The sequence below is a fragment of the Eretmochelys imbricata genome, chromosome 25 (assembly GCF_965152235.1).
Source record: "Eretmochelys imbricata isolate rEreImb1 chromosome 25, rEreImb1.hap1, whole genome shotgun sequence".
NCBI classification, from domain to species: domain Eukaryota; kingdom Metazoa; phylum Chordata; order Testudines; family Cheloniidae; genus Eretmochelys; species Eretmochelys imbricata.
Window position 1 is genome coordinate 15,059,967 of NC_135596.1, and position 26,408 is coordinate 15,086,374.

At 50.1% G+C, this 26,408-nt stretch overlaps 2 protein-coding genes across 3 annotated transcripts; one reads left to right on the top strand and one right to left on the bottom strand.

Moving 5' to 3' along the window:
* Positions 1-778: 778 nt before the first annotated feature.
* BORCS8 (BLOC-1 related complex subunit 8) lies at positions 779-15,616 on the top strand. 2 transcript variants are annotated; one of them, XM_077842117.1, is made up of 6 exons: positions 779-888; positions 4,206-4,318; positions 9,000-9,064; positions 10,132-10,239; positions 11,344-11,421; positions 15,271-15,616. In XM_077842117.1, the coding sequence occupies exons 1-5, from the start codon at positions 852-854 to the stop codon at positions 11,384-11,386; spliced, it is 366 nt and encodes a 121-aa protein (XP_077698243.1). In that variant the 5' UTR covers positions 779-851; the 3' UTR covers positions 11,387-11,421; positions 15,271-15,616. The 2 variants fall into 2 exon arrangements, with proteins under 2 accessions (XP_077698243.1, XP_077698242.1); XM_077842116.1 differs by lacking the exon at positions 11,344-11,421 and having other exon boundaries at positions 15,271-15,613.
* Positions 13,684-26,118, bottom strand: TMEM221 (transmembrane protein 221). The gene is made up of 3 exons (XM_077842114.1): positions 25,832-26,118; positions 16,493-16,578; positions 13,684-14,305 (listed from the first exon to the last, which is right to left on the bottom strand). The coding sequence occupies exons 1-3, from the start codon at positions 26,116-26,118 to the stop codon at positions 13,785-13,787; spliced, it is 894 nt and encodes a 297-aa protein (XP_077698240.1). The 3' UTR covers positions 13,684-13,784.
* Positions 26,119-26,408: the final 290 nt, after the last annotated feature.

Genomic DNA, 26,408 nt, shown 5'->3' on the forward strand with positions numbered 1-26,408 from the left:
TGTAAAGTGCCGTCAAACAAGCAAGGTCATGTGGAGCACTGGTGCCTACTCGCCCCTCTGTACAATGCTGGTGACGCCAGTTGCCCCCTCCTGCCTCAGTGCACAGGGGAGTCACTAAGTCCCCGCATATAAGGGGGACAGTGGTAGGGGCAGGGGCGATGGGAAGAACCCCTCCACCCCCATACTATTATCGCCAGGGGTAGCAGCCTGGGCCTTTCCACTTGGCCCTGGTCCATGGCAATGGGGAAGGGGGTCACGCTCTGAGGGCACCGTTGCACCAATCTCATGATTTTTTGGAACGTGACTCATGAGTTCTGACCACTTGGCATTAGCAGCACTAGGAGGCTCCGGATGAAATCAGGGGACCTGGAAACGCTGTAGGCTTGCCCCAGCATCTGCGTTCCTTCCAGGTGGGGGCCCCCAAGGGGTAAGCAGGGGCGGAATTTACAACAGCCGTCGTGATAACCCTGCACATTTAATTCTAGCGCATTCGGGGGCAGAGACACTGTCCCATTATGCCTGCCACAGAAAACCCCTACCTCTTGGGGCTGGCAGACAGAAGCAGGGCTGGCAGCTGGGGGTTGCTGGGGTGGGGAAGTCACACCCTATGGGGCCACACAGCTGGGAGGGGAGGGTCCCACAAGGAAGGGGTCGCTCACTGGCCCCAGATGGTAGCGGCCTAGGGAATGTGCAATACACAGGGGCGGGCGAGGGAGCAAGAGAAGAGGCGGAACCTCCGCGGCGTCGCGCGGGTTCCGGAGGGGCCGTTTAGAGCGCTGCACCGCGGAGCCGGAAGTTGCCCCTGGCTGGGGTTCCGGGCTGGCTTCGGCGTCTGCTACCCCCCGCCCGCGATGGAGGAGACCGAGATGCAGCTCAAGGTGAAAAAAGGTAAATGGCGGCGCCACGGCTTCCGGGCGGGGGCCGTGATGGGCGGGGCACGGGGCGGGTCAGAGGGCCCCAGGAAATGCCCGGCGATGGGGGGGGATAAGGCCCTTGTAGGGCCTCCCATAGGTGGGATGGGGGAGGGTATTTCCAGAGCCCCAGGGCAGCCCCCTGGGGGGTATAGGGCCCCAGCTTGCCCTCCTGGGTGGCCATAGGGCCTTCTCCGTAATGGGGCAGGGCAGTTATGGAGCTCCAGGTCAGCCCCGTGGTTCGTGCACTTGTAGGGTTTCTGTGTGGCCCCCGTGGGTGGGTGGTGCGGGGCTGACAGTTATCGCCTAACTGCCCCCCGACCACGGCTACTTTGTGTCTCTTCTCCAGATAAATCTTGATTATTTTTTTTGACCCGTCCTAAGCTGACCTTCCTGCAGCGAGGAGTTCCACAGACTGCTCCTGTGGCTCATTTAAAGAGCTTTTTTTTTTTTAAAAGATACATTTTAAAATGTTTTTGACTTTTTATTTCAGTAGACTGCCTTGACCTCTTGCAGTGTATTAAATCCATGGCTGTCTGACTTGCTGCAGGGCTGTGGTTAGCAGGCAGAGCCTTCGCATGTGAATTAAAACAAGAGGAAGGATTTGGTTAAAAGAATCTCCCTGGGGTTTTTTGGCTACTGATTTAGCTGCACCAGTGCAGATATGACTTATGTTGCTGCAGCCCAGTTTGAAGCAGACACCTGGAAATTGGGATAAGATGCACTAGTGCAACTTTTTTTGCACTGGTATAAACCATGTCTATGTTGTTGGTTTGCACTGGTGACTAAAACCCCAGTGTTGACAAGGCCTGAAAAAGTAACACTTCTGGGCTTTGGTGTTTTGTGTGCATTTGGAAATATACAAAGGCAGCTGAAATGAAGCGGCAGGATGTGCAACAAAAGCTCTAGGCCAGAGATTGAATGTGTCTGTAAAAGCATCTTGCCACAGAGATCCCCAAACGTGTGAGTCTGGAAGTAAAAGGGATTTCATAGGAAATGCCAGACTGGATCAGACCCAGCATCCATCTAGTTCGGTATCCTGTCTGTGACAGTGGCCAGTGTCTGATGCTTCAGAGAAAGATATAAGAACCTCCCAGTAGCAGATGCGGGCCTGCCTTATATCTTATCTTGATTTCTAATAATTAGAAATTGGCTTAAATCGGAGGCTTGAGGTTTAATATCTCTTCCAAAATTTTTATTAGCATTAACTATTATAACCGTGGATATTCTTGCTGTCCAGACAACTGTCCAATCCCCTTTTGAATCTCACATTCCAGTGCCCTACCATCCAAGGGTCTGTTCATCTGTGCTTAATAACAGTCACATAGATGCTACTTCCTCTTTCTCTCCCCTCCTTGCCACAGCACATTGTGAGAGTCCCAACACAAACATGGCCTCACATCTGCACGTCAGATGAGTAGTGGGTGTCTGTGTCCTTTTTGGAACGTGTAGTTGGCACGTGGCTACAACGTGTTTTGCAAAGCTTAGAATTTATCTACATCTGTATTCAAGCAGTTTGGAAAGTTGGCTAACAGAAAACACTGCAATAACTGAACACTTACAAATGAAACAAAAGCTGAGAGCAGGGGAAGCAAAGCTATTTGCCTTAAAAGGAACTTGTTTTTCTTTTTAAAAAATGTATTCAGTTCCAAAAGATCAGCCAGCTCACGCTATGCGTGGGCTCAGGACTAGTTGAGCCATAAACCAGTGTATTTAAATATGGCAAAAAATACCCACTACTTACTTTTGCTGTGATTAAAAAAAAATAAAATAAAAAATCTACATCCACTATTGAAAGGTTACTCCTGAAAACCCTCTCTGATCTTTCTGTTTCAGATAACTATGATTTATAAGGGGCTGTAGGTGGATACAGGGCATTGCAAACCCACAAAGAGGAGGCACTCTCTTCCCCGCAAAAGCTTGCAATCTAATTCACAGGATATGGAGCTTGTGAGCCAGAAGGCAGGGTTCACGTCTCCCCTTTCTGTATGGAGTCAGGCACACTGTCTGTGCTCATAAATAAAACCTTTTAAATCACAAGAAAGGTGTTGTCAATTATTTGTATTGCGGTCGTGTTTAGCGCCAAGACCAGGGCCCCATTGTGCCAGATGCTGTACAAACACATAGTGAGAGCGTGCTCCAGAAAGAGACAGATTCAGGGTGAGAAGGGAAAGGGGTGGATGCAGAGAGGGGATGTGACTTTCCCAGGGTCCCACAGTAGGTCAAGAGCTGGGAATAGACTTCAGGTCTCCTGAGCCCTGGTCCAGTGCTCTACTCACTAGACCATACTGCCTCTCTAAAGAACATTGTGGGGATATCCATAGGGGAAGGTTTCCTAAAGGTATTGCTATTATGAGGAAGAGGGTGGTGTCAGTTTGCCCCAAGCACAGGGGGTGGTGAGAAAGATGGTGCAATGCTAGGAATGGAAGGAGAGGAGGATTGGGAGAAGGATGGGGGAGATCTCAGAGGTGGTGGGACAGTGTGACGCACAGCCTTCAGGATTGAGAGCTTGAAAGTGATGCAGCACTTTCAAGAAACAGCATTTAGTGGCTTTAAAAGCTGGTCATGGAGACATCAGCTGGGCTGGAAGGGAATTTGTTTACCTCCTGCCTCAAAGCAGTTTGCTGGGTTTTAAAGCCATTGTGCCCTAGCTGTCTAGGGCTTTTTCTGGCAGGGCAGTCTGTGGTCCAGAGCCATGTCCATACAATGGGTTTGTCACACTGACTGCATGCTACTGTGTGTTCATGGCATACTCCGTTAGGATCCCCATGGGGGCTGTTGAGATGTAAGAAGCATGATGCATGGAACTGGGTGAGCAGCCGGAAGGGAACCTCAAACCCGAGGTCAGTCTAGATTTCTGTGATGTCAGTACCCCGATTTGCTCCCAGGCTGCTTGGGCACTCCACACAGGAACCAGAGCTAACTTTCCCCTTTAAGATTAATTTAAGGCTCTGCTAATCTGCTGGTTTGGCTAAAATGCCCCAGAGTCTGTTCAAAGATGTTACTGATCCCAGAAAAGCCAGTGGTCTTACAGGACTGCCGGTGACCTCCCTGAATGATCTGTGGCTAGCAAACCTGGAAGAGCCAGCAGATTCCAGAGCCCCAGAGGGTATGGTAAACCCTGCTGCTGTGCTGTGAGTCTGGGGGGAAAGGTTCTGAACAGAAATAAGTGCTTAGTTTGATTTTGCTTTAGCGTACCTGCTGATAGGCTAGAAGTGTCAAAGGGGTTTGGAGCTCTGCCTTCTCCCCGTTTTATTCCCATTTTAAATAATGCGGCTGTTTTGCTTATTTTAGTTACAGACAAATTCACGGAAAGCATGTACATCCTGGCCAACGAGCCGTCTGTGGCACTGTACCGGCTGCAGGAGCATGTCAGGCGCTCACTTCCGGAACTCGCCCAGCACAAGGTGAGAGCCAGTCTGGGTCAGGAGTCCAGGGCTGGCAGGAACAGGGTGCAAGCTGCCTTTCTTCCCATGACACTAGCACCCCTGGCCATTTTTTCCTGACTCTGTGAGGTGGGAGAGAACAGGATAATCAAGTCAAGATGGGAGTACGGTGTAATGGTTAGAGGAAAGGGGTTGGGAGCCAGAGCTCCTGGGTTCTATCAGATCTGCTACTGAATTGTTCTGTGGCTTGGGAGAGTCGCTTTGCTGCTCCGTGCCTCAGTTTCCACATCTGTAAAATTGAAATGGTATGACTGGACTTCCAGGGCTGCTGTGAGACTTATCTAATTAATGTTTGTACAGCACTTTGAGAACTTCGGATGAAAGGATCCTCAGAAGGGCAAAGTCGTGTAACATAATAAGCTGCTTCAGATAGTTGCTGGCAGTAGTAGACCCAAAGTGACCAGAACCCCTTGGCCCTCTAGTGACTGCATTTTGCACTGCCAGGGGGGAGCCTAGAGTACTGTGTTGGGTTTCGATTCCTTACTTCCTGGACCAGTGAAGGCTGGGGGTTGTCTAGGAGCGATGTGTTTCCCCCGCGTCAGCTTGAATCTAGGAGAGGTGACATGCCTTTCCAAGTTCACGCCCTGAGACAGTAGCAGAGCCAAGAGAAGAACCCAGGAATCTGACTGCCATCCCTTGGCTCTAACCACTGGGTGACAGCCCCTCCATTCCATACATGGAGACAAAATAAAATGAGCTACCTGCCTTGTTTGGAGAGAGGGGAGATCTTAAATCTCATTTCCCCTGGCTGTGCTGCAAGGTGTTTTTATTTCCTGCATAAAATATGGGGAGAGAAACAAGTAAAAAGAGCCCACCAGAGGCAAAGGACACTAATGAATCGCAGCCCACAGCTGCGCTTCCCCTTTCCTCCAAAGCACGGAGTGCTGACACTTTAATGCTAGCCCTGGTGTCCTTCTCCCTTTTCTGCCAGTCATGATTCATTAGGAGTGATGCCTCGTGAATAGATTACTGCTCCATGTGTATGCTAATGCACTGTCAGTCCTCATTTCTCACCTTTGCTTTACAATCTTAGTTTCCAAATTAACCCGGATTGTGGCACTTTATTATTCACTTATTTATTAACTATTTATGTATGTTTCTGTGTGCAGAGGTATATAGAGATATGTACATATGTGTAGTGCAACATTGATCTGGTCACATCACCAGGGTGTGCGGGACACGTTTGTAATACAATTCCCGAGTTGTCACTCACCTTGATTTAATCAGAATAGGCCCAATTTCAGGGAGTGTGTCCTGAACAAAAGAAAACTGAGCAGATTGTATGACAAGCTATGCAGAGGGAAGAGCTTGGGTGCCAGCATTGAACAGTTTGTGCCAAAAAAGGTAGGGGGGCACTGAAACCCTACTGGAAAAGACAGCAGGGTGAATGCTCGAGACACACAGAATGTTGTTAGGCAGTGGGAGCGGGGGGCGTTGAGGGGAGCCTTCTCAATCTTTAATTTACTGACTTCCTCAGCTAGCTGGGGTCATCTTCATGATTATCCTCAAAACTGAGTGACCTTTCTGGAGGTTGCTTGAGTTCACGTTTGTAGCTACTTGCCGTCCCTCCTATTTTTAGCCAAGATAGCTGTCTTTTTTCACTTTCCTCCCACAGAAAGAAGACTGTCATCTAGCCAGATTTCAGTGACCCAGAGGGCCTTGTCCCTATTTCTGCCCATGCTAGTGTCACAGCTATAAGTATTCACAAGCAGGAATTGAGGCCTTGATGCTCTGCTTGATCCCTCTCCTGTGTTGGCCACCAGTCCTGACTCAGGAGTGACTTTTGCCTGAAAAGGGAGGAAAATAATTTACCTAGTACCTCTGTGAAGGCAGCAGATGAATGTCAGATTGCTCTTCCTTGTCCTCTGCTGGCCAGTATAGATGGGATTTAATAGGTCTCGTCTAGTTCCAGGTCATATGGTTCTCTGGAGATACGGCCTTAGAGATTCCCAGAGAGTTTAAATAGGAATAAACTGTTGGGGGTGATTTAGGAGGAAAGGTTGGTGCAGGGAGAAGGTCACCTCTGTGACTTTCAGTGATTTGATTAAAAATAAGCTTAAACCTTCATCCATCTCAAGCTCTCCAGGCAGACTTAACACCTCGCTGATAAGATACAGCAAGATGCAGGGCCCAGGGTGCCTCGCTGTGTCTGAGCTGCATTGCTAAGCTCTGCTCTTGTGCTGCACAAAGCCGCCTTTTTGGATTTCCCCTGATCTTTCAGGGGTGTAGAACTCCTCGTTAATTTACTGCTGAGCGACCACAATTCATCATTAGTGCTATCGCATATCATTAGCTGGCTTTAGCTGTTAAACCCCATGCAAGGAGATGTCCTGGGAATTCTGAGAGAGGACGTTGTGAAAAGATTAAAAAGACAGGAGCACGTCGGAAAGGCTCTTTTTCCTAATTAAGAACATGAAAGCCCCAGGAAGTAGTGAGAATGCTAGGAACAGACGTGGCCTGGCCTCAGATACAAGGCAACCTTGGAAACCTACTAGTGCTAGGGGATGTTGGGGCCAAAGCAAAGCCGCTCTCTGGAGGGTTGTAGCTTTGTAATTTCCTCTGTTCATCCCCCTAACCCTCTACCTCAGCCACTGTGTCAGCCCAGCCCAGCTCTGTCACCTTTTACTCTTACTCTGTTGGCTTCACAAGTAACTAGAGCAGAGCTAAGCAGAGCAGTGTGGAGCCTGGTTAGTACTTGCACTGAAAATCTTCCAGGTTTGCTAGCCATAGATCATTCAGGGAGGTCACCTGCAGTCCTGTAAGACCACTGGCTTTTCTGGAATCAGTAACATCTTTGAACAGACTCTGGGGCATTTTAGCCAGCAGATTCCAGAGCCCCAGAGGGTATGGTAAACCCTCCTGCTGTGCTGTGAGTCTGGGGGGAAAGGTTCTGAACAGAAATAAGTGCTTAGCTTGATTTTGCTTTAATGTATCTGCTGATAGGCTAGAAGTGTCAAAGGGGTTTGGAGCTTTGCCTTCTCCCCGTGTTGGGGATTCATATACTGGGGTACTTTTCCCTTAGAGTCCATAGTGAGCCTGTGTACCAGAGTGGTGCTAAGCAACACGGTGCTGCCGGTTTGGGGTAAGAGCCATTGTGACCACTAGTGATCATTAACGATCCCCTGGCACTTTTTGCAAAGACAAGAGGTTGCTGGGTAAAATTTTCAATGGTGTCTAAATGACTTAGCTAGTTCTGTAAATTTTACCTATTAAGCCTACAAGTTCTGGCCAAATTTAAGCATGGATAATTCCTATCTTCCCCCCTCACTAAATTCATCTGTCTTTTCATTGTGCTTTGCTTTTTTCACTTTCTGTTCTTAGCTGTACCATAGTGTTGCTGTGTGCTGTTATGTCCCACACCAGAGTTGCTGCTTATCAGATTTGCATGAAGTGATCCTATGCATAGTTTGTGTAGCACTTACTGAGCCCTTGAGATGAAAGGAACTATAGGAATGTGCATTATTATTATTAATAGTATAAGTCTTTACTTATGCTCTGGCTCCGAGCGCACTGGGATTTCTTAGCAGACTGGAGGATGGAAAAGTCTGTTTGCAAGCAGGCTGTAAAAATGTTCACCAGAGCAGTTCCTGTGAGATTCCTGAATTGTGAAAGACGCTGATTGTCTGCTTTTCTCTTGGGGCTCTGGGTTGGAATTGATGGGGACTGGGTCAGCTCGGATGGTAGCCGCACCAGCTGGAATGGACGTGCTACCTGCGTGGAATGCTTTGGAACTTCCAGATGATCGGTAGCATTCGCTTTAGCAGCTCGTTGGTTCATCTGCCTCACCTTGGCTCTCAGCTGTGTCATGGACGCATTCACAGCCAAGAGAAATTTTGCCAGATTGTGCAAAGTATTTAGCTCCAGGCAGCAGCTCCTTTTAAAAACAAAACCAGTGCACTCTTAGTCTGAGTATAGCTCTCGGAAAAAGCCCCAGCAGCGATGCTAACCTGTAAAATGGGAGAGGGACTCAGAATGTGATTCCCAGCAAAAAGCAGCAGAAGGCAAAGGTTGAAGTGATGTGGGATTCATTTTCTTAATGTGCACAACGTGTACCGTAACCTCAGCTTTGAATTCGGCCTGCCTCCTGTCAGTTCCCAGCTATAAACAATGAGACCTCAAGGCTGTGTGAGACAGGGGGACATGGGAACCTACAAGGAAGGCGACATCTGGCTGTCGGATGTTGCAGTGGATGGCAGTGAATTAAATGTTACACAGAATTTAAGACCTATGTGTGGTATTTATCATTGGCTGAGTAGTGCATTTCCAGTCAAGCCATGATATGTGATCTTACCAGCGCTATAGCGCTTTACAAAGGAAGGAAAACAGCATTTTACATATAGGGAAACTGAGGCCTAGAGAGGTAAAATGACTTGCCCAAGATCACTCAGCGTGTCAGTAAGACAGCCAGGAGCAGAACTGCCAACCTGCTACTCTAACCACTGAACTGCAATGTCTCCCTGCTAGACCACAGGTGGCCTTTTCTTCAGGTGTTCCCTATGCTTATGTAGTGTGTCGGTGAATGGGCTGCATTGGTGCTAGTTGTGTGTGTGATGTGGGTGGTATGTCTGTCTAGTACATAGGGGCGCCTTCACTTTTCCTGACAAGAAGTTTCATTCTGCGTTCCCTGTGATCTGCCTTTCAGGCTGACATGCAGAGCTGGGAGGAGCAGAGTCAAGGAGCCATCTATACCGTGGAGTATGCCTGCAGGTACAGCAGGGTGCTGGGAGAGCTTTGAAGTTTGCACTTCTCTGGGGCAGCAGCCCTTCCTTTTTCAAACCTATGGTAAATCAAAGGAGCTGGTGAGGAGGCTCAGTTTGTTCTCCCCCTCCCCCTCTCCACTCCCATCCTGGTGATTTCACAGTACAGGTGTATTTTCACTCCCATTGAAAGCACCGTTCAGCTCACTGTGTCGTGCCCAAGGTTTTCCCTGCTCCTGATGGCTAGTGATGAGAAGCTGTGTTGGTTATTTTGGGGGTCAGTTGCTTTGGGGGAAGGGGAAATATTTTAAGAACTAAACGTAACTCCTATTTTCAAACCCGGCAGGTCAAAGCCAGGCACCTGCACACATGGGTCCTTCAATAAAGGGGGCCTGCCTTCCAGAAAGGCTGAGCTCCCTCAACTCTTCCTGGTGTAATGGGAGTAATCCAGCCACTTGTGTTTAGGAGCCTTATTATGGATTCACTCTAGGCACTTTGACTTGGACATTTTGGCCTCTGATTTAAAACCCAATCAATCCCAAACCCTTCCATTTATGGGTGTTGCTTGGCTGCTCTCACACACAAGATTCTGTAAGAGCTTCCTGCCCGCCCATTCCACCAGCACAAGACCCAGTTCATCCTTCCCAGCCGAGCCATTCACACCACTGCAAAGTAAGTGTCAAGCAGCAGAAATCAGAATGGTGGCAGTTTGCACTCGCTTGGCACTGGTGTAGGTGCAGGGCAGTGATGAACTGAGCCCACAGCTGGCACTAAGTGGCCCCATCTCAGCAGAGAGTCAGGCCTGAGGCACGCTGACAGCAGGCACAGCTCTCTGAAATGTTACTGTTAGCTCTCGTTCTTTCCATTGAGTCTGATGCACCCTTTGTTGAGGGCAATACAAACCTGCCGGTCTCTCCCAAGAAATCCACCCCTTAGCTAGTGTTTGAAGATGCAAAATTCCATATGTAGCTGTAACTCCTTCTTAGCCATCCTCTCACCGGCGTGCATGTATATTCTAAACCCGTGAAGCTCTCGAAGGTATTAACTGCATCCCCTGTTCCACCTGGTCTGTTTCAGCGCCATAAAGAACATGATGGACAGCAGCGTGTATTTCGAGAGCATCGACAGGCTGCTCAAGCATGCCATCACTGTGAAGGATCAGCTGAATTCTGCTCAGGGCCGCAGGTAGCTCGGGAGTCTGACACCCTGAATTCTGATAACTGCCCTACCGCTTTATAGGAATGACTGTTCTGTGACTGCTGAAGGCTTCACTAGCTGTAACTCTGCAAACTACAGACAAGCCAAGCAGTTACACCCGTAATGTGACTCTGTGCTATTATTTAAAAGAATAAGCTCCTTGCCTTGCAGTGAAACTCTGGTTCACTTTACTTTAGGAAGAAAACCCTCTTGTTTACAACATGTTTCCTGCAAAATAACTTATTTCCATACATTTAAAGAAGGGAGTCGGGGGAGGGGGGGATGGCTCTTTGGCTAATATGTAGCATTTTTGTGCAGTGTTAAATATATTTGTAGCATGGTGAGGGCCATAATAATAAATGAATGTTTTAGCGCTGAAGAAAGGAGTGTATGGCGAAGCAGGGTCCCCACCCGGATGGGATACTGTTCATTAGGTCGTTTGCGGGGCTCTGTCTGTGGATGGGATTTGCCACTGGTCAGTGTAGCTGGAGGATGCATTTTGCTGTTTGCAGCAAAAGGAAAGCTACTCCAGCATCTGCCAGTAGATGGGCTGAGTCTAGTATGTTCAGTCCATCGCCCCAAGAGCCTTAATGGCATGAGTGTCAGGGGCTTTGTGGAAGTGAAACTCACAAATGCTGCTCCATATACCTAACAGCTTTGAATTTTCTGTTGCAAGCACATGGCTAAAGCATGCAGAATGCCCGGTTCTGTGCCAAGTGACTTTCTGTGCTAGATGTTTGTGGCTACGACCTCTCGTATTTTGCCATGTTTCCAACTTTCCTGGGGCCATGCCTAATTTACACACAGTGGAGCAAATTCCAACAGCAGTTAGAAGTGAGGCCACAGAGACTGTGGGTCTTGACATCCCAGGAGACAGGTATGGGGGCCATGTAGCCTCCATTGGCTACCCCCCTGTATTAAAGATGGGCATGTCCAATGGCTACAGTTAGAATTCCATGAGCCACACTTGCCCCTACGCTGCAGATGGAGGGCTCCAGGCTTAGAGGCTGTAGATGAGGAAGCCCTGGTGCTGCACGCTCCCATGTATACTGCTGTCCTTATCTCCTGGTGGATGTGATTGTTTTCTTACAGCGCTGCTGCCCTGCAAGCCCCGAATCCGCCAGCCAGTTCCTGATTTCAGACCAGACTGGCCTTTTTCATCCAGCCCAGGTCAGTGATCTCTTTGGCCAGCTGGAAGGGTGAAAAATCTTCCACCCTTAAACTTTCTGGCCGGTCTGTGTGAGGTTTCTTAGAAGACTATTCCCCTTCAAACTGAAAGGCACTGCAGCAAAGGGCAGTGATATTGGCTAGATGTAGTCCTTCCTACGTCAGTGGGAAGTGGTGGTTAATTTTGGAATGCACACATCCCAGATCCTCAAAGGTAGTTAGGCACCCCAAAGATCTTCTTTAGACACCATAAAGAAGTGGGATGGGAAAAAGGCCTGCACACAGCTTGGCAGTTGGAAAGGGGTGTTGCTTAAGTTTTGTTTTTTCGTTGGCGCCGACAACTCCATGTTTCTTTTCAGTGGAAAGGAATTTAACAAGCAGGTCATTTTTCCAGGGCTGGGAAGAAAGGGGCATAAGGGGGTTTGAGATCAGAAAAAAGGTTTTAGCCTGGCATTTCCTGAGAGTGGTGAATGACCCCAAACAATCACACCCCACTTCAAAGAGATAAACTCTGTATTTTAGCCATTGCTGTGTGCTCAGGAACACAGCTGTGTTTTAATAGCGTGATGCACAAGGTTTGTTAATCCAGAAATGTGGCCTCTGTCTCCACTCGCTCCTTGCAAGGCTGCACTCATTGCTGTCCTAAAGCTAGCACCCGAATAATGAGACCAGGAATCAGAATAAATAAATTGCGCTGCTGCTTTGGGCAACCTGGAATGAACCTTGCAGTTGGCAGGGCAGGAAACATGGCTTTAAAAAAACCCGATTTTACTTATTGCCAGGTCATTGTGCTAGGACTCCTGGTATGAAACACTTGGAAATCAATGGAGTTATAACAGTGAAAGTCACACAATGGTGAATCAAACTCCGTTTAAAGAACTGGGTGGGTCTCACGGTAACCAGCACCATCTGTTGTATTTTTATTTTTTATTGTGCATTTCTCTCTCTCTTGTACTAACCATGCAGTTGCACCAAACAGGGCTCTTGTTTCACTTGCTCCAGCTCTGTCAATCCTAGCCCTGTCTGTATAACCACCAATCTCCTGGCAACCCCCACTGCATTTGTCACCAGGATTATCCTTTTCAGTGGGGAAACCAGCAATAGGGCCAAGTGAACAAAGATCTTGTTCCCTTGCATATGTCCTTTGTAGGCAATTAAAGAACAAGGAAAAGTGAATACAAAGGCTGTTGTTTATGTGCAGGGCCATGTTTCTGGCAAGCAGCAGCTGCCTGCATTCAGCCACAGCTGTTCATGCTGGAGCAAAGGTTTTGCCACAGGAAGTGATCTTGTTGACTGAGTTGTGTCTGTGCCCAGTCCTGGAGACAGTAAGGAACCTTGGGCAAGGCCAGGTCAGTGAGCAGCGGGCCCTGCTCTCTCACGCCCACCTTCCAACCTCCTCCCCCTCAGTCTAACTCTCCAGCTGCGTCTTCTTCTACCCCTCCCATCAGTGGCTGGTTTTTCCTCCCCGAGTGGAATAGCAATCTCTGCTTCACCCTAACATACAGCAGCTGCGTTGGGTGGTGAGTCTGCCATATGAACTGTCTAAACCCCCGTAGTGCTAGCGAAGGAACAACAGGAGCAGGCTGGGGAGGGACCAGCAAGGACAAAAAGCTTGGGGTGCAGAGGGGAGCTGGGCTGTGGGAGAAGGCAGCACACAGGATGGCCACTCTCCTATGGCTGATACTGGCTGTTTTTTTGCCCTCTTTTCTCTCACACAACATGCAGCTAATGCCATTCTGCCTTACTGAGCCAGTTCCTGTCTGCCCCTCCCAGCTCAGGCTGACCCGGGAGGAAAGGGGTGATGGGGACTTTGAAGTGCAGCTCTAATTAGACAAGTGACGCTACCGCTCACCCCCCCTCCCTTTCCTGCACTTTGGTACCTCTCTGTCCTGCAGAGCTGTCATGGGCCCTGTTCTGTCTCCTGCATCACCCGGGTTGCCAGGGTAGGAGCTTTACTCACAGGAGGGCGATGCAAGAGGCAGAATGCAGCAGGCTGTAGTTTTTACGGAGCCACCTTTCAACTCTAATTGCCCGCTACAATCATTAGGCTGGTTAACGGCAACCCCAGCCCAGCTGGGAAGGAGCTCTGATATAATCCTCCAGACTTCAGGAGGAGTAAGATATAATTTTAAAACTCTGCACCCCTCTCAAGCCCCTCCATCTCAGTGCAGTCCGGACAGGAAGGATGCCAAGTCCCTTTTATTTGGGTGGGACAGTAGATTTCCCCTCGCCCAATGTCTTGTCGAGTTCCTGGGCAGGTATCTTAGCTGTTCAGGTGGGGACGGAGCGGGGAGTGGCCCATGTGAAAGGCTAAAGGGAGATGCAGATCTTGGCAGCATTGGGATGAGACTTCCCCACTCCAGCCTTCACACCAAAGTTGAATCCTTCCCGGAGGCTCCTGGCTTCCGCGACAAAATATTCCTCATCTCCTGGGTGACGCTGTTCCAGGGCTTGCCCTGCACCTGCAGCAGGCCTGGCTCTGCCGACAGCGTCCTGTGTGTCCGGGGAAGGTTGCAGCAGTCTTTCTCAGCCAGGGGCCTATGGCTTCCTGGCAAGGTGAAGCTGCCTCTGGCTGGTGAGGCAAGGTGGGGCTTCTGCTCTATGTATGGTGGGTAGGAGAACTCTCGGTGGATCTCTGGCCGCGGGCGGGCTGCAGCCATGTTCTTGCTGTTGTTGAGGTCACTGGCCGGGGTGTCACTGCGCCGGGCAGAGTCGTTTTCGTAGAGGGTGCGGCAGAGCTCAGACTGGCTGCGCCGTGAGGCTTGGGAGGCCCTGATGAGGGCGTGCGTCACCGTGATCAGCAGGACAATGATCCCGGAGGACAGGATGCAGGCGCTGGTTATGCCGGTCTCGATTTCAAACAGCAGCAGCATGTAGATGGAGAGAGCTGGAGAGGAAGGAGAGCAAGGCAGAGATAAGAAGGCCAGTAGTCTGACACACAAGGGAAACAAGTCCTGGGCCAAGCCCACCTCTTGTGGCTGAGCAAGTGCCGAGCTCTTCGGGAGAGATGTCCCGTTTTGATTGAACGTCCCATCTCAATCTGAGCGAAAGCAGTTTCCTTCACTCTGCGACTGCCTCACGAGCCCGATTCTGGACTTCACTTACCCACAGGGCCCATTTCTGGGTGGGGAGGGGGTATTTTCAAAGGCGCCCAAGTTCCCAGTCCTCAAAGGTATTTAGGCACCTAGCTCCCTTGTGGATCTGGATCTAAGTGAGTTAGGAACTTGAGTCCTGTTTACCTGGGTGCTTTGGAAAACCCCCCTCATTGAGGCATGCACAGTACCCGGCACGTTCCTGAGGCTTAACCGGTGACTAATCCCTGTGTGCTCTGCCCGCCTGTTCTTGGTGTTTGCTTTTCCTCTGTGCTGCTCTTCTGCTCACTCTTTACCAGCAGCTGGCGCCTGGCCATGCCCACACTGCCTGTTAAATAGTTGGATTAAATTTTTTATTTTGAAATCTTAAAAAAAGAAAAATATAGTGTCTGAATGCCCCACTCCTGAAAGGGCTCCATTAACAGAGCCGCAGCCTGGCCCCTGAAGCCTGGCATCCAGCTCATCAGAGATACAGATAGGGGCAGAAAGGGACTTTCCCTGGGTCCGGGTTATCCCACCCCGACAGCACTCTTACACTTTCCCTTGAGGCAGCTGGCAGCGGCCACAGTTGGAGATGGGAACCTAGGTTAGCTGGACCTTGGGCTGATCCAGCCTGGCAATTCCTTTGCTCCTAGAGGCAGCGAGAGGGGTTATCCACAGTGCTATCACATGGGGGGAGTCCTGGCTGTGCCACATTGAGCCTCCAAGGTGCTCGTCAGTCATGACACTTGCTAGTGAGCTCTCTGCTATTTTCTTGCAGCGCTGGATGGCCTGGGTGCCAAGAGAGGACGCTGCCCACACGCCTTGTCTTTGGGGACATGCAGGGATGAGAGCTGCCTACTCCTTTTAAAAGCTTCTGAAGCCAAAGCCACAAGCGATTAGCCAGGAGTGGTGTGTAAAGGCCCAGTGGAGGACTGGGATCTCCTTGGGCAGATGTTGTGGCTCTAGCTGATGTTCTAGATCCCCCTAGCTCATTGACTAATGGCCCTGTTTGTGTAAAGCCAGGGGCTGGGTTTGGGGACTTGCCTGTCACAGCCACACCTGTCACAGGCTCCAGGGAGAACGGAGGTGTGCTCTCCCCACCAATCTCCGGGAGAAAGCCAGCACCGTGGAGGGGCATCACGGGGGTATTGGTGGGGGGTGTCCAGCCTCTCCCTCATAAGACAAATGGCAGAAGCATTACAGTATCTCAAAAACCAGGTCACAAAGTCTTTTAAAACTACTTGCTATTGTCCCCCTTTCCCCCTGCTCCCCCGAATCCCAAAACACCACAGCTGCCTTCTGCTCCTTTCTCAGTGTTATGGCCTCTTCAAAGGGAGAAACTGAGGCAGAGAGAAGCTAAGTGTCTTGGCCATGATTGCACAGCAGGTCTGGCTGTGGCCCCTCTTAGTGTAAGATCTGAGCGCTTCCCAGCCTCCCATGAGCCAGGAGAGGGCTCTTATCCCTGGTCTACAGATAGGAACTGGGACCTAGAGAGATGAAAACCCAGATCCCCAAAGGTAGTTAGGCACCTAATCCCCCTTGAGCTCACTGATCTGGCCTAAGTGACTAGCCCAAGGTCTCGCAGGGAGCCTCCGGCATAGCAGGGAATTGAAGCCAGCTGGCCCTAGTCCTGGCACAGCACTGCTGCACCATCCTTCCTTGGGCACCATCCTTCCTTGGGCACAGCCCTGCCCGGTGTCATGCTCAGGGTTTGTTGGCTGAAGGGCTGTCCAGAAGTTACACTGCAGCCAGGCTGCAAACAGGATTCCGGTCCCACCACTGCAGGAATAAACCTGGACTCAGGAACCTGGGGACGCCGGCTGGGAAGCAAGCGATCCTGGCAGCCTGACCTATAAATAGGTTTTCAGCAACCTCCAAAGCACCGGGGGGAGGCAGGTGCCAGAGCATTCTCGATGAAATGCGTGAGTTCTGTGTGGGGCCGAGCCCTCCCTCCCGGCGGAATGAGATCCCAGCGTTTGCAGAGAAATGAAAATGCTTGCCTGCTAAATAGACGGAAACACCGCAGCAGAACAAGCCAATGGCAAGGTGCCGAATCATCCGGCTGTCCAACAGGAACCAGTCAGCTCTGCAAAACAGGAGAGAGAAACGCTTCAGTGGTAAACTAGAGCAGTATCTAGTGATGCCCACTGCCTTTATCCCAGTGCAGTATCATTTTAATCTGATCAGAAACAGCTCTACCAGAGGCCTTTCCTGCACCTGCAAGGGGATTGACTCTGTCCCCTAGTGACCCTAAGATCTTATATTCTCTGAGGCTATATAAAGCAGTGCAGAGCTTCTATACCAAGGCTCCAATATTCAAATCAATCTAAGAGGCTGGGGTTTGGATCTAGTTCGATGGCCCAGGCTAGTGGTTTCTACATGCTGTAAAGCACCTCAGTCCAAAAATCTGGACTTGGGGTGAAAAGTGCATTGGCTGCGGGTTCTAGAGCGTCTCAGAGATGCTGTGGTGCATTTTAAGCCCTAAACTTGCCTCCTAGGGAGCCGAATTCTCCTCTCAGCCATGTGCATGGGGCCATCTCCTCTGGTCTCTGCGGCACAGAACACTGATGTCGCTGGAAGTGTCACGTGCAGGGGGAGCCATGTAACAGCCCAGATCTGCTGTGGAGCTTGGAGAGGAGAGGATTGCCTGGGCAGTTCTACTGCGTTGAGGGGCAAGGCTGTCTTCATTTCAATATCTTTCCTTCCGGTCCCCCCACCCACTGATTTGTTGGCTGAGAAATGAAAACCAAAGACAGACAACCCACAGTTGATGAATGAGCTTGAGGTTCAGCCAACCAGCAGAGGGAGCTCACATTCACCACCTTTCCAAACACGGATGATGCAACTACATAGCAGAAGCAAACAAAGCAAGAGCCGTATTTGCTCAGCATTTCTGCAGGGAGGGAGATAAACCTAAAGAGGCTGCAAGATGGAAAAGAAGGCAGAAGCTGGTGGGAGAAAGAAATATTTCAACACTTCTTAAAGACTATTGCAAGAAATGAAGAGCAAAGAAACAAGATGATGCATTAGTCCATAAGTCTATCGCCCTTTAAAAGAGCATGAAAGGGTGAAATGCTGTTGCAGTGAACTAAGCAAAGCCAGGTTGCATTTTCATTCTCGGTGCTGAATTGCTTTGCTTAACGAGCTGTGTTAATTTAGATTCACATTTTGGAAGGGGGGTGACCTTCTTTCTGAACGGTGCATAAAACATCAAAGGCCAGCTCCTATCCAGGCACGTATTCCATGCTCCTCACGGTAGTATCTGAGCCCTTCCACTTGATAGATTCAGCTTATTCCAGTTGTGACACTGGATGGTTTCTGTGGGCGCACAGACTGCCTTGAGACTTGCCAGGAGCCCTGCTATTAGACGTTAGTGAGCATGCACTCAATAGCTGTTCTTGTTCACCCTGCGAAAGCTGCTTGAGATTGTTTGTTCCCTTCATTACAGCTGAGGTGACCTACAGAACCTCAGCACTCCTCTTATGGCACTTCATGGGCCATCATCACCGAAGGAAGCCCGCACGTCAGCCTCTTGTTAATTGTGAGTGCGGAACATAGTCATGAAAGGAGGTGACAATGGGAAAAGGACACAAAGTGCTGTAGGCTTAAGCATGGTTAAAGGTTGTGATTGAAAGATGCTCCAGCACAACTGTCTCTGTAGGAGACAAGGAAAGGATTGTGTAGCTCATCCAGGAGAGACAGGTGGCAGATTGTGATGTTGGAATGACTGACACAGGGAGCGGTTTTCACATTGCTGAGCGGGATGGGTTGGCAACCCCTGGGGAGTGGCGCTCTGTATCTGTTCTGAGCAATACACGCACACACCCCCTCCTTGGCAATGCGTGCGGTGGCCTTGACACTGAGTAACTGCCCCAGGGGTTGAAGGGCACCTCAGTCTCCTAGGTCCAGCAGTCCTTGGCCTCAAAAATTGGTGGCAAAGGGGCCAGTTAGTGCTGATAGTGGTGGTTATCTTTGTAATGTGGACATCTGTCCATTGGGAATTGACTTGAGACCTAACAACTCGTGACATGCAAGAACCACTGGATTGCCTTCAGCCAGGAATGAGTCTGGGTCTTTTTGTTCTGAAGTGAGCAAGTGTCTTACCTCGCCTTCTCCCTCCATCACTTCCCTCTTTGGCAAGGACTTGGGAGGGTCAGTGAGATCAGGTGCTGGGAAAAACTACCCAGGAGAGTTTGATCTCTGGCACTCAGCCCTGCTGGTTCAGAAGGGCTGGTCAACCTATGGTGTGTGTGTAGGAGTCCTCTGGACCCCCCCAATCTGAGAAAGCAGGAGAGTAACAGCTCTGCTTGCCTCTGGAGTAACTGCATAAGGAACAAGTGAGAGACAAGGGACTTTAACTCAGTTCTCTAGCCACCAGCTGATGAAAGCAGTGATAAGTCCACTTGAGGACTAGCCACCTCATAGGCAACACCAACGATGCTCTAGCCAGCGTGACCAAAATTGCACAATGCTTTTCTGCAGAATCTGGCTACCTAGGGTTTGCAGGCATGAAAAAGGCAATGGGGGAAAGCCTCCAAATGCTGTCCCTAGAACTGCCCCCGTAGGGAATGGCCCTTCCCCTGGCTGGGATGTTACAAGGTGGATGAAATGGAGGCCACAGGGTCTGTTCTGTGCTGAACTCCTGGGATGTCTGGGTCTGCCTAGTGCTGGGAGTTTGCAGTCAGGAGCTGTTAATAGAACTTGGAAGGGCTCCTGCTCCTCGTTCATTGTTGGGGAAGAGAAGCCACTTTGTTTTATTAATTACATGATTTGGGGGATTAGCAGGGGGGAGGAACAGCCTTTGTTTAGAGCAGGCTGGGGCTATTGAGCGCAGAGCTGGAAACTGGAGCAGTAATTCAGCGTGACAGGCCCAACGTGGGAAAGCCTCCTGCTACGTGAGCAGATCCCCTAATGAAACCGGAGCCCCAGCTCCCTGCTCCCCTCGGGGGATAGGGCTGTCCCGCAGAGATGGAGATGGGCAGGATGAAAACACAAGTTCCAACATGGGGAGACAATAGCTAATTGCATATCAATGGGGGAGAAGGGGCTGTGAGAATTAACCCTTCACAGGCTGGCATTTTTTAGACTAACAGTATTTTCCATTCTAGGATCTCAAAGCAATTTGCAAACAAACATTATTTGAGTGTCACAACCCTACCGCCCCCCCCCCAAGTAGGTATAACCCCCACATTACAGATGGGGAGACTGAGGCACAGAGAAGTGATGTGCCTTGCTCAGGATCGCCCAGCAAGAGTGGCAGAGAGAACAGGATCCAGGAGTCCTGATTCCAAGGCCTCTGTTCTAACCACACTGCCTTCTGTCAGCCCTCCAGGCCACTCAGCTCTTGAGACGCCCATGCCCTCAGCAGCAGAAGGGTGAAGAAATAACAGCCTCTCACCTTGCTTAAGAACTGTGGCGGGGTGGGGGGCGCGAAGCTAATTTAGGACAAACTATTTAAGCCAAATTGGTTGTGGGGGGCTTTCCTGGAGCCTGGCCCAGTGGCAGCAAGGTGCATGGCCCAAGCACTGGGATTGGATTGGAGGATGGATCTAAATCCCAGGTCACCACCTCTGGTGCACTGGCTCCAGCTGTCCCTTAGGTGGGAAGCCCTTTGCTGAATGGCATCGTCAGAGCCGCTCTCTGCTGCCCCCCAAGCTGTTCTTTTGCCCTCGTGGGCTCAGAATAAATTACTGACAATTAAAAGAACCTGGGACATTCTCAACTTTTATACAGGGAAATCCAGAAGCTTTCTGTATTCTGGTGTTAGAAGCAGGCTGAGTCCAGCTAGATGGGTCACAGAAACATCCTCTGAATTTCCTTAGCTCTTTTAATTTCGAGCTCCTTAATCACATCAGTTAATTAAGTCTCTCATCCCACTGAGACAGATAGTTACTGTCCCTGTTCTACAAACGGGAAACTGAGGCACAAAGAGGAGAAGTAGCTTGCTTCAGGGTCACAAGGTGATTCAGTGGCAGGGCTGAAAATAGAACCCAGGAGTCCTGTATCCCAGTTTGCTGAGCTCAGATGGGCCGCTGCAGCTTGGGTCTGTTTCATTTCCCCTCACAGCAAGACCACTGTCTGCAGCCGAAGAGGATTATTCTGCCCCTTGGGGATGTGGGATCAGGTGAGTGCCCTGTTTCCATTGTCTGAGGCCTTGCCTTTAGATGCTTAACCCTGTGCAAGATGCACCTGCAGTTAGCTAGGGCTCTCCTCCCAGCCCTTCCCAAGCGGTTGCACTCGGTCTCCCCTACGCAGAAACATGGCAGAGAGCTATGGCTGGCAAGCTCAGAGCTTAACAAGGAACAGAAACAGGAGCAATTGGGACTGGAGCTGGTGAGGGATAGGAGAACCCCCGTCACCCCAGCAGGGTTCAAACGGCAACACCTGTGGGCAGAGTGGGGGAACAGGCAGCCTGTGTCACAGAATGGCCTGTGACTGCAGCAAACCAGCCAAATGGTGGCGAGGCACCTGCTCTGCTGAGACCCAAAGGCTCTTGAGTACTGTGCCCAGGACATGAGCAGCCATGTTTAGCCCTGCTTCCTTCTCCCACCAGCACACTAGATACAAACTCGTCCTGTCAGCCAGTGCTGGGTTCCCATTACCCAGCCAGCCCCTCTTCTACAACCATCCGTCTCTCACTTTGGTTTTAATGGGAGCAGTTTGCACTAGGCTGTAAGCTTGACTAGAAGCCCTACAATAAAGACGTGCTTCTTCTGGAGCATCCAAGGGTCTTCACAAACATGGATTAACTGAACCTTGCCACGTGTGTGGGAGGAAGGTGACAGGGGTCTTTAGCTCAGTGGTCTCCAAACTGGGCTGCGCGCATCCCAGGGGGTGCGTGGCAGCAGGAATGCTGCTGGACAGCACTCCGCCATTTTTTCAGTTCGGCGGCAGCTCTGCACATCCATGGCTGGTGTTCCCCTCCGGCGGCGCATCTGCGGCAAGTCTTCCAGTCTTCCGTCAGCGGCGCATCTGCGGCAGGTCTACTGGTCTTCACCCTGGGGGTGCACGAGCCAAAAAGTTTGGAGACCACTGCTTTAGCTCTCCGAGATGAGGCCTAGAAAGGGGACGTGACTTGCCCAGGGTCACACAGCTAGAGAGTGGCAGAGCTGAGAGTAGAACCCAGGAGTCCTGAGTCTCCATCTCCTCTATCCATTAGTGACATTCCATCCCTGTAAGCAAGGATCGAATTACTTCAGGATCATTCTGGTGTGATTAATAGATTTTTAAAGCCAGAAGGGACTGCTGGGATCATCGAGTCTGGCCTCCTGACAGCACAGGCCAGAGAATTTCACTCATCACTCTCTTTTTTGCATCAGGCCCATAACTTCTGGTTGAGCTAGAGCATCTCTTTTATAAAGACAGCCAGTCCCCAAGTCATGGAGACTCTCCGATACCTGGAGGTGTAGGGAAGCTGTTTCAATAGTTTAGTGAAGGGAGGATAAGAAATAATGGGCTTACTTTGCAGCAAGGGAGATTTAGGTTAGATATTAGGACAAACTTTCTAGCTATGAGGGTAGTTAAGCTCTGAAACAGGCTTCCAAGGGAGACTGTGGAATCCCTGTAATCTGAGATTTTTTTAGAACAGGTTGGACAAACACTTTTCAGGGATGGCCTAGGGTTCCTTGGTCCTGCCTCAGAGCAGGGGGCTGGACGTGATGATCTCTCGAGGCCCCTTCCAGCCCAACATTTATGTTTCTAAGATTACCCGCACTGTACAAATTGGGCACCTTATTCCTAGTCTGAAGTTATCTAGCTTCAGCATCTAGCCATTGGATCTTGTTCTGCCTTTGCTAAAGTCAAGTCCCTTCTGCTATCAGAAATCTTCCCATTATAGATTCTGATCAAGTCACCTCAACCGCCTCTTCGTTAAACTAAGTAAACTGGACGTCTTTGGTCTCTCTCTGTGAGGCAGGTTTTCCAGACCTTGTATTGTTCTTGTAGCTCTTTTCTGAACCTTTCCAACTTACCAACTTTCTCCCTAAAGACTGGACACCAGAACCACTCTCGTCAATGCCATACCCAAGGGTAAGAACATCTGCCTACATCCACTCAGTGTTTTCATGCGTAGACGTTCTAGGATTGTACTTGCTCTCCTAGCCACCATATGGCAAATAACCAACTGAACATGAGCTTGCAATGACCCCTAAATCCCTTAATGAATCATTGCTTTTCAAAATACAGCCCCCAATCCTGGAAGTGTGACTTGCATTCTTCACAGCTAGATGTATGACCTTGCATTTAGCTATCTAATTAGCTGATTGACCTGTTTCAGTTTTAATGGGGGATTTCACAGGTGAATTGCAGAGCTTTGAAAATAAATAAAACTTTTAAGAACTGAACTCACTATTAGATGCTGGGTCAAATTTACAGATGGTCAGGAATTTTGCCATCAATGTTTTTTCCAATGGAAAATGTGGTTTCCACAAAATCAGACTTTTCAACAGGACAATTTTAGTTTTGCAGAAGTGGTTCAATTTTCTGTTGGGAAAGTCAAATTAAGTTTTGGTTTGGATTGGATGGACCCAAACTGAAATATTTTTGCATTGTTGAACTGACCCAAAACGTTTAGTTTTTCATTAGTTCAACATTAAACTGTATTTCCCTATTGTGCAGTTTGTCATATGGGAGTTGTAATTTGGGTCCCATTGTTTGCTATGGGCTGGACTCCCTGGTCCAACTACATATTCCATAATGCAATGCAGTTTTCCCTCCAACTCAGCGGTATGGTCCACCACAAGTCATGCGGCTGCAGACACAGGCTGGGAGATGTAATCTACCACGGGAGCCTGGCCCACAAGTTTCAGAGTAACAGCCGTGTTAGTCTGTATTCGCAAAAAGAAAAGGAGTACTTGTGGCACCTTAGAGACTAACCACAAGGCAGAACAGGGTCATGTGGCTTTTGACCTACAACTCCCATGAGGCAATGTGCCCCCACAAGGAAATGAAGTTTAACGTTCAACAGACTTCAGTGAAGCTTTTCAGATTGGTGTAACAATCCACAACAAAATATTTTGATTCGAGAAATGTCAGTTTCATTTTGATTGGAAAGGCCAAAACAACATGTTTCGTCATTTCCAAATTGACCTTTTTTGAAATTCTTTGTTCCACGAAAAATTTAGATGTGTAATATTTTGTCTCGATGTAGGATGAAAACAAAATGTTGAAATATTGGAATTTCCTGCAGGATGGAAATTCTGAATTTCACTCAGCTGTAGTCCAATTGATCCCTAGTGTGAATCCACTGAAGTCCGTGGAGTTAGTTACACCGCGGGGCCTATACATGCAGACGTCGATAAATTTTCAAACCAAATATTTGCAAATCGCTTTCTCTTTTTACGTCCCAGCCAAGGTGAGGTGTATGTGTTTGGCCAAAACCAGCCCTGCATCAACCATGCAGGTGACACAGTGAACCCAGGTAGGGTTCCTGGCAGGCGAAGGAAAGAGGCAGTGTTCAGAAATGTTTTTGCAGATGTAAATGTGCTGGCAATTATTAAGTCGACACGTGTCTCTGGGTTAATGATTTGGGGGTCTTTAGTCGTATTCCTGTGCAGGTTGCCTTTAAAAACACCCAGACACCAATCAAGAGAATCCAGCTTACCAATTCCTAAAAAATGGGGGGTGGGACGACTTATAAACACTGCAAATAAGAACAGAATTTTGGGCAAGATCTCCAGCTGGGGTAAACAGATGCAGGATCTGGCCAGCTGGCCTTCTTTTCTGACTTTGCACTTCCTACTATAGAATCTGCTAAGTATCTGGGATGCTAATGAATTGCAGTGTTAGCTGTGGGTGTGAGAGGCGGCAGGGGAAGGGCGGGGTATAAACCCTAAGATATCTTCTGTGTCAGTGTAGGTTTGAAGCTGTGGTGCCTTGAGAGCTGGCTGGGCATGGGGTGCTGGCTCCCCTCTCGTCCAGCTGCTTCTGCAGGTGCCCAGGCTCTTCACTGCAAATGAGCCAGCAACAGCAGCTAGAAACACGGAAGAGGAACTAAGCTGAGCCACTGCTAGCAGCCAATGGGCCTGGGACTACCAGCCACCCCTGGCAATCAGGATTCCTGGGTTCTCTGCCACTGACTCACTCTGTGACCTTAGGGCATGCCATTTAATCTCTGTACCTCAGTTTTCCTGTAAAACAGCTCTCATAGCATTTAGGCTCTTGGATGCCTCAGTTCATTGATGTGCTAAAACTGCTTTGAGATCCTCAGGTGGAAAGCACTACAGAAGGTTAAAATAGCCAGTGCTCAGCTAATGTATTGCCCCTCTCCCCCAGTCTACAAGGGATTGGGTTTGCTAATGTCTCCTCTAGCCCTCTGCTGATGCTCCAATGTGGTCTCTCTCAGGCAAGCATTGCTGTCTAAAGACTGGATTACATATTTCAAGCCAGATCCTCAGCTGGTTTCAGTTGGCATCCCTCCACTGAAGTCAACGGAGCGACACTAATTTACACCAGCTGAGCATCTGGCCCTGGTTATTTATGCAAGTGCTGGGGAAGTTAAATACTGTGTTAATGTAACCAGATGTAAAGGCAGCTGTAAATTTGCTCAGGTAGTCAATAAAGTCGCTAAGCACAAATACACACACATGGTATTAAATGGGTTACAATCCTCAGCCAGACACTCACAAGATGAATGTTGGCATAGTCAGGTAGCTAATAATGATGCTAAGCGATGTAGCTCATCCAGGAACTTATCTGGCCCCCATCCGTATGCACTCCTGTGAAGCAGGGCAGGGCTGGGATCCCCATTATAAAATGGGGAAACTGAGGCAAAGATCCAGTTACTTGGCAGTGTCAGAGCAGGGAGTTGGAACCCAGATCTCCTGAGTCCTGGACCAGGGCCACTGTTAAAAAGACAGGGAGTGGGAATTGCATGGGTGGATTCTGGGCAAGTGGGAGATGGCAGGCTGCCCGGCCTGGCAGTGTAGTTCAGTGACTGGCTTTGATGTGGGCTCAGCTCAAAGGGCTCTTTGGGGGACTCTGCATCCTGCAGAAGTTGCATGAAGCTGCAGAGGAGGCTGGAGCGGAGGGGAGAGAGCTCCCATTTACCCCTTGCCAAGGAAGGTCTTTAGCATCTCGGAGTCCTCCCGCCCCTCCCCTCTGCACACCTATCCCGGGCAATCTGGGCGCCTTTAAACAGGTCAACTCCTCCAGGGGCTCCGCACGCAAAGTTCCCCAGCGGGAGGGTGACGATGCCCGGCCCCAGGGGTTCAATTCCTCCCGACTGGCAGGGGACAGAGCCCGGGGCCTGGACCCAAGATGCTCCCCGCCCCTTTCAGCACCAGGGGACCCTGCGATGAGCCCAAGCCAAACGCATCCTCCCCCGCCCAGCCGCTGCTCACCTGTCCGGCTCCGGGTCTCCCCGGCCCACCTCGGCGCTGAAGTAGCTTTGCAGGAGGCAGAGCAGGAGGCAGCTGAGGTTGAGCACCAGGCACAGGGCGGCCAGCACGGCCGAGACCGGCCGCAGCACCCCCGCCACCCGCTCCGAGACGGCGCTGGAGGAGCCGGCCTGGGCCCGGCCCGCCTGGAGCTGGAAGAGGAGGATGGAGGCGAGCACCGCCATGAGGGCTGCCAGGGTGCCGAAGAGCAGGAGCACGGCCAGGGAGCGCTGGGTGTAGACGGAGGGCATCGCGGGGCGGGGAGATAAAAGAGGGTCCCAAAAAGTTTTGCTAAACTTTCCTCCCCCCCTCCCTCGCGCGCCCTGAGCCGAGCCGCGGGGACCGGGGAGCGGCGGCTGCCGAGCCCGGAGCTGTCCCGGGAGGCGCTGAGCTCCACGCGCGCTGCAGCTGATCTCGCCCCCCCGGTGCCGAGCTGTGTCTCACCCCGCCCGCGGAGCCCGGCGGTGCTAATCACGCTGGAGCTTGTCTCTCTCGCGCACACACCTCTGCCCACGTGATGTTTCTATTAATTAGGGATTTC